General features: G+C 33.7%; 1 protein-coding gene across 4 annotated transcripts in view; it reads right to left on the bottom strand.

The window, feature by feature from the left end:
* LOC124411839 (histone demethylase UTY) overlaps positions 1-13524 on the bottom strand; it is a 52909-nt gene that overhangs the window by 5405 nt on the left and 33980 nt on the right. For all 4 annotated transcript variants that reach the window (XM_046891309.1, XM_046891312.1, XM_046891311.1 and 1 more), the window contains 7 exons: positions 7667-7845; positions 4908-5036; positions 2529-2712; positions 2076-2291; positions 1740-1898; positions 1266-1452; positions 323-637 (listed from right to left, as the gene is read on the bottom strand). In XM_046891309.1, coding sequence (XP_046747265.1) covers positions 323-637; positions 1266-1452; positions 1740-1898; positions 2076-2291; positions 2529-2712; positions 4908-5036; positions 7667-7845 — 1369 coding nt within the window. The remainder of the gene's footprint in view (positions 1-322; positions 638-1265; positions 1453-1739; positions 1899-2075; positions 2292-2528; positions 2713-4907; positions 5037-7666; positions 7846-13524) is intronic.

The raw sequence follows: 13524 nt of genomic DNA on the forward strand, positions 1-13524 counted from the left end.
TCTAAACGTTGTTCTGAGCTTCCAAGTTCGTTGTTTGCCTGATTTCGAGTCGTGTAGATTTATGAAAATTTTATTTCGATCAAAGAAATCAAAGTATTGGAGATAAATTGTAGTATTTTCTTTCATTTTCAAATCTTGTTCCAGAAAGACTAAGGAATTTGGTCAATCGTGAAGAATGAAAATAAAACAGGTCTCGATAAATAAAATCTACCCTGAATTGAATAAATGCAGGCGGATTTACCCTCTCTTAAGCTGCCTATCAGGAATTCCCACAAATTTTCTCAAATTTTATATTTAATTAAAAAAAATCAGCTAAGCTTACCGGCTGCTGTGGGATTCCGTAATTTTTTACAACTCCAGGCTGACCGGGCGGTGCGTGAGCGTAAACTGTTGGATAACCAGGTTGCCCAGGTCTGAGTCCACGCTGCGCAGCCTGTTGCTGTTGCAATCTGCTGTGTTGTTGATGCTGCTGCATTGCTCTGTACGAGTGTTGCAGCTGAGCTAGCAAACCCTGCTGCTGAGGCGTTAGGCTACCGTGATTCTGCTGGAGAAAATGGAGCATCTGAAGCTGTTGCGACGACAGGTAAAACGGAGGTGGTCGCTGCTGAGCTCCTGGCGATATCGGCTCTTCTCCAGGCTACGAGGGGAAAAAACAGTTTCAGTATTCTCAGATTGTTGGATCGTTGCATATTTGTGATTTTACATTTTCGGGAAGGGAAAAACATGGACGAACTAGAATTTCATGTAATTTTACATATTCCCTGGCTTCCTAGCTTTGCTAACAAATATTATTCTTTAGGTATTCGGGCTTGAAAATTGTTTTTTCTCAGGATTTGAAACTAAGAAAAACTTCAATCGGATTGAATTTTGTTATAACAATCAATAAAAGTTCTATTTTCGTTCTACGTTTGAGAAATTTAGAGTGGCAACAATATTTTCGATTCTAAATTTGACTTGATTTTTCAGTTCCTTTAGTTTTTTTTGGCCTCATAACATTTTTTTTTTCTTACAAAAAATTTAGCACTGACGACAAGATCTTAATTTTCAAAAAGTCACTGGATTTTTTACTTTCCCTGACTTTCGATCAATTTCCATGATTTTGAACTAGCCTTTCTTTCTCTGAATTCATCGGAAAGAACTTAAAGTCTCAAAAATCTAAAAGAATATATATCGACAAGAAAGAAAAGTGCGCTGAAAAATAAGTTTTCCTTAGCAGATAGAATGAAAAAATTGTAAGAATAATAATTTGAGTAGTAAAATTTTACTTTGAATCGTTTTGTGTTGATATTCTGTCCCTGTCCTTGAGGATACGGAGGCGGAGGACCTGGCGGTGTCGAATTGTACTTGTAGCCGACACCGCCCTGCGTTTGTTGCTGCTGTTGTTGCCTACTTGACATTTCAGCACTGATTGGCAAGTTCCAAGCTTCCTCGATGGATGGCAGCTGCCGCCTCCTGAAAAACAAGATGAAAAACAACCAAAATTAAACGAACTTAAATTAAAAAAACGGAAATTCAAAAATGAGAAAAAAATTTTTTTTTTTAATACAATTCAGTCTCTGACAAAAAAACAAATTAATTTTGAAAAGGTGAAACGAAAGTGTACGACGAATAAAAACCAAAGTAAAAAAATAAAGAAAAGAAAAGAAACGACATTTCTCGATCAGACTTTTGTTCAACTTGATTGAAAAATTGATTTGAATGGGATCAAGAGGAACGCATAGAGTAGGATTTGGACTCACTTGGTGGCGATGGAAGGCATCGGTGCCTGGCTTAGATGATTCTGAAGAAATGTAATACGGTGTTGTAGGGACGGGTTCATCGGTGTGCCACCGTTACCCTTTTTGGCGCCAGCAATACCTGCGAGAGGAATTGCAGCGCTTGGTGTGTTGTTGTTTCCCCTGAAAATAACCACATACGAATGAAAAATTATTTACAAAAACAGTCTCAACATTATTCATCCCTGAGAAAAACTTGAAAGGTCTTCAAAAATCGTAAAAAAAAAAAAAAAAGTAAATAAATAAACTAAGGCGATTCGTACAAAACAAAATCGAAAGTTGTGTGTATTTTTTTCTTACCTCGACGCGTTCACGTAACAGGCGAGGGCGTCTTTCGGTTGGCTAACACTTTCGTAAAGTATACCAAGATTAGTCCAAGCAGCCGAATGTGATTTATCCAACTGTACAGCACATATGTAAGCCTGAAGTGCGTCCATAGGCTGATTCTGCTGTTGATAAAGAACCCCTATGCTGCACCATGTATCCGCATTGCCCTCAGATTTTTCCACCGAATTTCTGCAAGCGTTTTTCCTCCATTTATTGGTTTGTTAATTACTTTTTTTCACTATTCCAACTACTTTTTTTTCAATTTGTGAACATGGAATGTAAATGCAATCACCTCCGTTTGTTCGGTCAATCATTATTGTGATTATTATTATTACTTGAAAGAGAAAGAAAAACACGATCTAGGTGTAAACTATATTTATTCTCATTTGTAATAATCGTATGTAAAAAGGATTCGTAAATTTTTACCTGTAAGCTATAAAAGCGTCGTGAACTTTTCCAGAGGCGGCTAAACACCTGCCCAAAAGATACAAACTCTGACCACTCTTTGGTTCAGCTTCGATTGATTGTTGTAAACACTTTATCGCTATCGTCTGCTTTTGCTGTCTGGTAACACCGAGTATCGAACAGTCAATCACGTGGTACATCCATCCTGAAATACAAAAATCGTTTCTAACAATTACAATAATCACAAAAAATAACGAAACTTCTTTACCAATCAATCATTTGATTCAGAAAAACACAAAATTGCTTATAATCAGATCGAGACTGACCGAGTGAAATACCTACATGCTGAAATTTATATCTAAACTTGGTAAAGCCGCGTGTTGTATAATTTTAAATTGAAATTTTCAGCCTTGTCACGTTTAGGACGAGCGAAGAACTGCAGCTGCGAAGATCGCCTCGCTCACAATTGTATTATATACCGATATATAGTATGTACAGTATTTAAGGTAGACTGAGGTTCCTTCGAGACTAGGAAGGGAGGAATATTATTTCTGCACAGGTATAAATCCATTCCTCAGACCATTTCCAACCTTTAACTACATTGCGTGTGATGTGCAGCATAACGATTTCTACACGTGAACAAAGTGTGGAAATTTTGGCAGATTATACAGCCAAGGATCAAAATCGTCTTTACAGAAATATGTCGAATAAAAAATGTTGAGAAAAAAACGGCGTGATAATATTCTCCGTGAAAAACCGAGTTGATTCGGTCAAAACAAGTTACAGAAGTTCGGATAGTTTTCGAACTAGACCGATTTGAAGTCTACGCAAATCAGGATTCACATTTTCGTAACGGTCGCCTGACATTCCAATTAGCGAGAAGTTTGAATAGTTGTGATTAAAAAACGGACGAATATACGCTACTAGAGCAAACGAGAATAAAAATGAAGTTAATCTCCATTTACAAACTCTATAATACATTTTCAGGACAACTTGTGAAACTAAGCTCACGTCGCTTTGACACTGATTCTCGTATATAGTGTTGAACGGTCGTCACTATTGCCCAATTTTTTCATTTACGGGACAAATCAGGATTAACAGAATTTCGGGAAATTCTCAACTGCCCAAATTTTGAGTACCGTAATAGTGCAATATAGTGTAATAAAATGAAGTGGATTTAAAACCTTCCAGGAATCCAACCGACTGACTGAAAATGGACTGACTCACGTAGTCAATGACTATACGTCCCTAAATGATCCTTGTTTGATGTAAAATTACAATCCTAAATAAAGTTTACGGTAGACGGAGGTACAGGTAATACCTGCACTTTGGCAATATATATTCTACCCGAGCATATAAAAAGACGCCCCAAGTTTCCTTCACCATGAATTGTGGTGCCCACACAGGTATATATGTTAAAAAAAAAAAAAAATGCCCAAAGCGTCGTTGATCCATCGGAAAACTACATCGACTAACGGAGCAACTAATCGTAAGTTTTCAATTTTGTTCCAAAATGGTTGAAATGATTATGTGTCTAAAGAGCGTATTCATTAGCAGCGGATTTATATACGATTTACTGGAATGCTGAAAGTCTAACCATTTTCAAAGTAGAGCGATTTGAAGCTCCCGCGTTAATCGAGGCGTCACGTGACGCGTGACCGTTACGAATAGGTGAATCCTGATTGGTGCAGACTTCAAATCGCTGCAGTTTGAAAACAGTTGAACCCTTGACGTTCTAGTAAACTGGAAAAATGTGATATAAAAACAAACAAACGACAGATCAACGCTTAGATCCTTATTTCGTTCGATTTTCTTCTTGTTTTTTTGATTTCGCTTGCCAATCTATGAGCGAGATTAAATTCACTGCGTTTAAAATTCATACTTGATTCGTGTATTCGAGTCACGGAAGGAATCAAATTTCAAAAATGAAAAATCTCGGACTTCAGATTTATCTTAGAGATCATCGCAGAGTCAAAAAGGGCTCGTTGATGCGCCCTGTACCACCGTCGCCGCCACGGCCACCCCCGTGGAATAAATCAATAGACGTGTCTGCAGCTACTTCGGTGTCGACAAAACCCTAAACCTCTCACATTCACTGTCTATCTCCACCTATCTTCGCCACATCACTGCTGCAATTTTTTTCTGTCGCTCTAACATTCGTCGTCCCGTGATAAAAGGGCGAACGAAATGTGACAAATTTACTAAAAATATTCTTATCACAGTCGCGAATGCATAGGGCATTCTACGCTAATTCAATCAAAGTCTAAACTCGTCGATATCACCTCAAATTTGATCGATGTATATTTTTTATATTTAGCTACTGCTACTGTGCTTTAAATTCTTTTCTTTTTAAATTGTAATTTAGGTTATAGATGCAATGTAAGAAATAGGTAGACTTACCTAATTGTCGGCATATATCAGCCTGCAAGTGCGAGGGTAAGGCCTTCTCCTTGAGGAGACCCTCGTAGTGCTCTTTGGCTAGTCGATACTTTCCTTGGACCTCGTACAAGTGAGCGATGTGAAATTTTACTGCAACAAATTTCAAATGGCGATGATAAAATTAGAATTCGGTTAGAAGCCTTTGTCTTGAATATAATTCTTTGATTTTGCAATTGGATACTGAATTACCGCGTCAAATTTTTCTTCATGTATTATATATTGATGATATTGAATTTGGTTACGTTACTTTAACGATGCACAAAGTTTAGTAGAAATTGTTACTTCGCGATTATGGGATTTTCTGAAATTTAGTAAACCATGTTAAACAAAAATTAGTCATATTTTCTGGAAAGACTAAAATTCTAAAATTGGACAATAATGAATTTTTCCATAATGTTTCGTTACATTAACGTTACTAACTTCAGCTTCGTAATATAAAATGATTTATTATATCTGCACTCGAAAAGAATTCGAAGTAAGAGATTAAAAAAAAACGAACTAATACACGAGTTAAGAAAATGGAGGGTTATTGCAAACTTTAACTTTTAAATATATAGATACATGTATACATCGTAAGTATAAAACACGTACGGATGTGGAACGATACGTTCCTTTCTAACCGGATGATCAAATTATTAAATACAACATATAAATTATATAAAATACACAAATGAAGAATCTACGAATGAATGAATGAACGTATCTAAATATCTACCATCTAAGTGTATCAAAGCATACAACAATTTATGTAATGAGATCATTTCGAATTCGCGGTAAAATAAAAACGACGGTACTCATTTAAACATATTATCTTACGTTATAGATGCGTCATGATGCGATGTACCATGAAATTATTGTTCTTTCTTTTTTTTAATTCTTTCTTTCTTACTAATATCTATCAGTTTTTTTTTCTTTTCTCACTAAATTCTCACATCCGTCTCCATTCTTTTTTCCCGCGAATTCATTCATTACTAATCTCTAATTAGAAAGCGTCTCATCATCGTCGTCATCCAGCCGTCAATTAAAAAACGCATATATACGTACAATATTGTACAATCCTAACAGTCAACTGATCTAAAATGGCTTGTTAATATATTATACTATTGTTAAAACAGGCTAAGTGTAAAAAGATGAAATCATAGAAATGAATATAAAAATCAAGAGTATCAATATCAATTTGATCGTTCGTTTCTTATAATGTATATGTATATACCTATATATATGATGATGAATAAAAAATTTTGCAAATTTTTTCTCGCACTTTTCCCTCAATTTCCAGCCAGTTTATACATATTACGTATCGTACATTGTCGTATATTGTATAATCAACGGACGCGCGAGTAATTAATTAAGTAATTAGTGGGATACGTATTAGATATACGTAATATAACACGCGGTCGCCTTGTTCCTGCTTTACGCGATTCTTACGCAAGTGGCGCAAGTTAGGTCTACATACACACGTATACACGTTACGTATTATTAATATATATATATATATATATACATGGGGCGTTCCATGCTAAATCGAACGGTTTGAAAAATTTTGATTTTTCGCTACCTCAATTTTTTTTACATTTTTTCGTACCCCTCAAAAGAGCGTTTCTTTTAAATTTTGAGATTTGTTTTGATTACTTGTTAAAGAAAATATCAAATTTAAAAGAAAAAAAAAAAAAAAAAAACATTAAAGATACACTCAATTTCAAAAACACGATTCAAAATTTCATACTCAAAAATCTTAATCAAACGACGCTTTGAAAGTGGTTAGTTTTTTTTTTTTCTGTAAAGCCAATCTAAAAACAATGATTTAGAAAGAGAAAAAAAAGCTTCAATTTAGACTATTATTAAGAAAGTTGTGAAAAAAAAAAGCGATATTTCTTTGCTGTTGATAATTTGATATTTTTTTTAACAAGTAATGAAAAAAAAACTTAAAATTCACCACAAAGGCTCTTTTCGTAGGGGTATTAATAAATGGAAAAAAATAAAATTGAGGAAATCAAGAATCAAAATCTTTCAAACCGTCCGATTTGGCTTGGAACGCCTCATATACATAAAATATACATGTTATATTATACATGTGTGTCATACATACACATATGCATGCATATATCCATGCAGGCACATCAGCAGCAGTTAGTGACGTAATAGGATTAAAGCGCCAGCCGTTTTATGCTACCGGCTATACACATTGTACACATATGAATTGCTCTTACATGGGTATGAGTCTCTTTATTCAGGTCAAGTTCAATCAAGAAAGTGAGTAAAAGAAAGACGTTTCCGCGTATTAAGCATCCTGTATGTATATATACCTATATATATATATATATATGTATTATAAGTAAGTATAATGCGTTATAACGGTGTTCTAATATTCGTTCGAATAAAATAGTGAAGACAGAAAGTCGAAATTTAGTAAAACACCTTGAACCCTCGATACTTTAATAGAATTATGAGGATAAAATTAAACCTAATTTATCTACTTTCAAAAATTTTTACACATTTTCCTGCAAATTCTAACTGTTGCCTTAAGCTGTATTCATTTATTTTATTAATGATTAATTTATTATACTCGGTGAAAATTATGTGTAGGAAAAAAAATTTCTTCATTCGTAGGAATCGTTGTATCCGATTAAAATAATAAATTATGATGCACGTGATTAGAGATTAGTGAAACAAAAAAAAAAAAATCAATAATAATAATAATAATAATAATGTCAGCTTACTCTCGAGTTTGGAAAATGATGCGGGTGTTGTGGCGTCGATTAGAGCTAGAGTGAGATGTTTCAGGGCTGCTTCAAAGTCAGCGTTTATCTTGAGCATTAATCCAAGCCGTAAATGAACCTCGCAAGCCCTTGAGAAACCTGGTTCCACCCATAATACTTGTTGAAATGCTTTTATTGCCCTGTAACAAAAATATTCACCAAAAACACGTTATTATCGTTGTTATTATTATTATTATTTTATTATTATTACAAGTTCCAACATATTCCCTTGAACTATTAATCTGGTAAATAATCCTTAAATGGTAACGATGGGTCACTCGTGCCTCGCCCAAACAGTCTCTCCTTGGTAGCTTCTTCACGTTTTCCTTTGTTTATATGATTAGATCGTTTAAACAAATGATCAAATAATCGATATCGTGATTGGTCCTTATTCTAGGATAGTTGATGAGATTTCATGAATTTTGAGCAATTTTTTCAACCACTTTGGGGCACTTTTTAAAGCGCCAGGCACGAGTGATCCACTGTTACCATCTAAGGGTTAAACATTACCGACCGTCGGTAATAAAAAAAAAAAAAAAGAAATCACCTCGCTATAAAAGAGTGTCAGGGCGGTTAGGGGAAGAGGGTTACAAGGAATTCGATGTCGAGTGTGTCGATGATGATGATGACGATGATGACGACTCCTCGTTACAAGAGAATCACAGTGAAGTATGGGAATTCGGTGTTTGAACAATTATGATTCAACGCCTGACTCGTTCGCTTATAACGATGAGTCCGCGCCAAAGTTGGTAGCCCTCAAGAACTCACAATCAGTTATAGTGGGGGAAGTCATAAAACTCGTCGAAGCCGAAAGAAGATTGAAATTCTCTTGTGACGAGGTAGTAGTGTAAGTTTGAAAAATTATTGACGTAAGAAGACGCGATGAATTTTCGATGATTGTACGTTTGTCGAGGTTCATCGTCACTCGATATCACGATGCTGTTCCCATTCTCCGGGGGGGTATGAAACGAATTGCATGACTCACGATTTTAGGATGTTTGCGGGCCACGTGGATGATAATATTTAATCATTGCGAAAGGGAACAGATAAAGTAATGTTATAACATAATACAGTGTTCGACATGTTGCCTCTTCATTTTATAAATCATTTTTCAATTCCTTTATAAAGTTTTTTAGTTCATTCATTCGCACATTCATCTTTTTAATCGTTCTTTCATCGATTTTGTAACTCATTTGTTTAATAATTTCACGAATAAATAATTCATCCAACTATTCATTCATTTATTTATTTATTTATTTATTTACTCAATCGGTTAAATATTCATCGATTATTCATTCGTTTACCAATTTACTTGATTTTTTTATTCATTTGTTAATCCATCCATCCGTTCTTTATTCGTTTATTCATTCGTTTATACATACATCACAGATTGTACTACTTTACATAAATTTTTTTTAGTTTGTTCATTTTTTTTTTTTTATTTTTTTTTTATTTTTACGTTTTTTAATACGCTACACTCTGTACAAAACGGATATTTGAATTTTGACAAGAAGAGTAAAGAGATTTTGTCGGGCGTCAAGCCTGCGAGAGAAAAGAAGGTTGAGTCACTGCAGTGCGTATAATAATCAGACGTCACAACATCATAATTCGACACAACGCAGCGCATTAAACATCCGCATATATATATATATATATATATATATATATATATATATATATATATATACATACACACATATCCACATACATATAATAATGTGCACATATGTGCATTTATATAACCTAACCTTATCCCACACACAATACGAATGACCCAGTTTTTTCTCTCTCCTCAAGTGATTAGGAAATATTTATATTGGTACATATATACATATACATATGCATGTATGTTTGTAAATACAGCGACGTAACTAAATGTAATAACACAACTCTGTGCATGTGTTACATTATGTAAATACACTTATAGGCATACGCATGCCATTCCTCAATCATGTATCAACGAATAATAATCCAAAATACGAAGCGGCCATATTTTCTGTACAATACACGTATGCATGAATGTAAATAAGTGGTGCAATAAATCATCTTAGATAGAAAATATAAAGGAAAAATACTCGCACTTGCGTCAGATATATTAGGGCGGTCCTTATGTAGGGTGTTGACAAATTTTTGCCGCCCCATCCCTCAAATCAATTTCAAATAATTCGAAAACAATTGGATAATTTTCTTCAAATTTCTACCTCAACTCTGGGATACTTCGCTTTGTGATCGAATTTTCTTATGGAAATAAAATGAGAAAAATTTTTTTTCCTCGGTATATTATATTTTGTTGCAAGAGTGATAATATATTTTTTTTTTTAATCTGTACTTGCGAGGTTTTAGTGGGGATTAGTGCTACTATCTGTAAAAAAAAATTTTCATCACGATACCAGAAAATCTAGACGAATTACACTTCCTCTAAATGCAAGAAAAAAAAAAAGTCAGATTTCGAGGGTGTGAAATTCGTCGAGATTCCGTGCCTATGATTATGTGAATTTTTTCCCAGACAGTAGAACTAATGCCGACTTAAACCTCACGGTTACAAAATTTTTTTTTAACAATACTACTTTTACAATAAAATATATACTGAGAAAAAAAGTTTTTCCAAATGTTATTCCCATAAGAAACTTCGACCATAAAACAGACTATCTTAGAGTTGAGGTAAAATTCTGAAAAAAATTAGGTAATAGTTTTTCAATTATCTAAAGTTGATTTTGGGGGATGAAGCGGCAAAAATTCGTCAATACCCTAAATAAGGACCACGCTAGTATAACATTTGTTAAAAATGTAACGCGAAGTGCAATAATTTAATATAAATCATGTCTACTATTGAGTCTATACTATTAAAGAGAATTTGTCGAAAGTTAATTAGTAGATACAAAAAAAAAAGAAGATAATTCTTTCCTTTGTAATCTGTATGCATGTATATGTATGTATACGTAATATACATGGAAATATTTTTACCGGTTTTCGGTTTCCGGCTTATTCACTGTATTGTATGTACTATATAACCACGTCTGTTATCATTGTTTTTATTACTGCTATCATAATCATAATATGAGTCCACGTATTATAATATTGAACATCCGTAGCAGCAGCAGCAGCAGTAATTATTGTATAGACATGAGGTCCATGCAAGTATAATACAACAAAACACAGACGTATAAGTATAATAATAATGATACTTTAGACGTAATGAAAGATTACGTTTTACAATCTCTGTCTGGCTTTTCACCTCTTCGCTTATAATATACATGACGTTTCATGAGGCAAGCATTTCTTATTCTAATAAATGAATGTGTAACGAACTAGAGAAAAATATGAAAAAAAAACTTCAACGAATAAACGCGGAAGAAAAATTATTCGGTCGTTCATTCATTCATTCATTCATTCATTTCTTAAGAGTTCCTGACAATTTTCAAAAATAATTCCGGTCAACAAAGGTTCAAAAAAACATTTCAAAAAAAAAAATGGGATTCAAATTTCCTGGGTTACCTAATTTTTGAAAAAATCAGTTTTTTGTGAGTTCTCAATGGTACTCGAATAGTTCTACACAGTTCTATGCTCATATGAGAAATAGTTCAGGTTGTTGCCCACTAAGAAAATAGGAAATGAAAGAAAAAAAATATATATTTGCCCAAAACGCGGTGCCAATTTTACAAAGGTATTCATTCGTTCATTCGTTCACTCATTAATCCCTCCATTCGTTATTATCATTCTATATTATTTCACGCGATTTCAGACGATTTTTTACTTTATTATTCTATGAAGATTGATTTCAAAGAAATATCGATTATTTATTCTACGATTAAAAATGATCTTGATTTTTTAAAATCATACTAATTACGATTGATTCCAGACAATTTCGTCAATTTCAAAACTTTGATCATTTAATGATTTCACATAACTTTTCTCCAATTGCTTCCAAACGATTTTCAAAAATTTCAAACGATTTACCATCCATCCATAAAATTATTCAAAATTCAATGATTTCACACGAAGATGTCACATCCGATTCTATTTTAACTCGAATACAAAAATAACACAAGAGAGAAAAAAGACGCACACAATACAGTCCAATATTTCATTTTACATATCGTCATAGCACACACTATGCATATTATATTGCATATGCATGTAACATATGAGTCATATTCCTCATATGACATGAAAGGAAAATCATTGTTATCGCAACCAACATATATATCCTCTGCACAACCTCGTTCACAGATTCAGCTTTCTTACTCTTTTTCTTCTCCGTCTCGTTTTCTTCGTCTTCTTGCAGCCCATTCATCGAACAAGTTATACCCCCCCCCCCCCCCCCCCCCGCGCCATGATCCGCTCGCAGTGCTCTTTATGTCAACGACTTATGTCGCTTATATTACGTAATTACTTGGATCCGGATATTATATATATATATTAGGGTGGGCAGAAGAAAAAAGAAAATTTATTTTTTTTTTTTTTTTTTTTTTTTTTTTTTACCGTGAAAATATCGTTCAAGATGATGAAAAACAAATTCTGTGAAAGTTTCAGATCTTAATATTAATATTAAAAGGTGCCTCATCGTGATTTTTGATTTCTCATTTAAATAACAGAGGATTTTTCTTTTTTTTTTTTTTTTTTTTTTTTTTGCAAAACATGAAAATTTCTACGAAATACTAATAATTGTAGAGAAAATCTATTTTCCTTGGTAACGACTTTCTAGGAGTTGGATTTTCAAAATATGAGTACGTCATACGCTTACTATGACTAATTAAATTTCAGACAATCCTAAAGTGAATTGTGAAGTAACGATTTTTCCAAAAACGCTACCAACTTCAATCTCACGATTAAAAATACCGTAAACTTAAGTAAGACGTGTAAAAATCTACGGAATTTGTTTATAGACAGAAACTCGCGATTGCAATATAAACAGAGATCCTCGTTTCAAGCTTTACTTGAGCTAGAGGTCGGCTGCAGTCAGCTGGTACGAATGAAATCGAAGAACATGCAACGAGGGTCACGAATCAGCTTGGAGCAGCAGCCAAACTGCTGCAGATCAGCTGTGAAGTGCCCCAGATAAATTATACCATAGATATGTACGTACAATACCTGTCTAGATGTTATATAAGGTATGTAGATAGATACTAGTTATACATATTTGTCCCTGCATCACATCGAGACGACCTTTACGCACGTGTGTAAGAAAAAATTATAATGCACCCCTCGTTTGTGGATTATAAATATGTATGTAAACAATTTGTAATGTAAGATATGCAATTTGTAAGCAGTTCATTATCATCGTTACGGGAGCAGAAAACTACAGTTTACAAGAAATTAACGGATGCATCGAGGCAAGGTTATGCTCATAAAAGTAGTTGTAGTAACAATAATTATCGTCACGTGTGATGCAATAGTTGTTACTTTAATTCTACTGCTCGTTGGATACAAAATGAGAAGCGCAAATGAAAGGATAAACGCATTGAAGCGTTCGACGATGAATAACATCCCTATTTTTGTGTATTAGAAATGATTTTGAGAGATAAAATTCAAATTATACAAGCTAAGAGATCGTCAATCTATATAGAAAAATGTTTTGCGATTGGAACGATCGAAATATGTCATCCGATTCTAATTTTTTGGTGCTTATTTTCTGTTCACCATCGAGGTCTCCATTAAATTTTTCCAAAAATTTATCTCCTTAGTGGTTGAAAAGACATTTTTGTGAATACATTTCCACGTATATTGGTCAACAATTACATTTTAGCGTTACAATAATCCTGTAATATAAGATTTTTCGAATGTTATTTATTTGTTGAGAAAAATGAGCGTAAAAACGT

The sequence above is a fragment of the Diprion similis genome, chromosome 10, assembly GCF_021155765.1.
Source record: "Diprion similis isolate iyDipSimi1 chromosome 10, iyDipSimi1.1, whole genome shotgun sequence".
Taxonomy (NCBI): domain Eukaryota; kingdom Metazoa; phylum Arthropoda; class Insecta; order Hymenoptera; family Diprionidae; genus Diprion; species Diprion similis.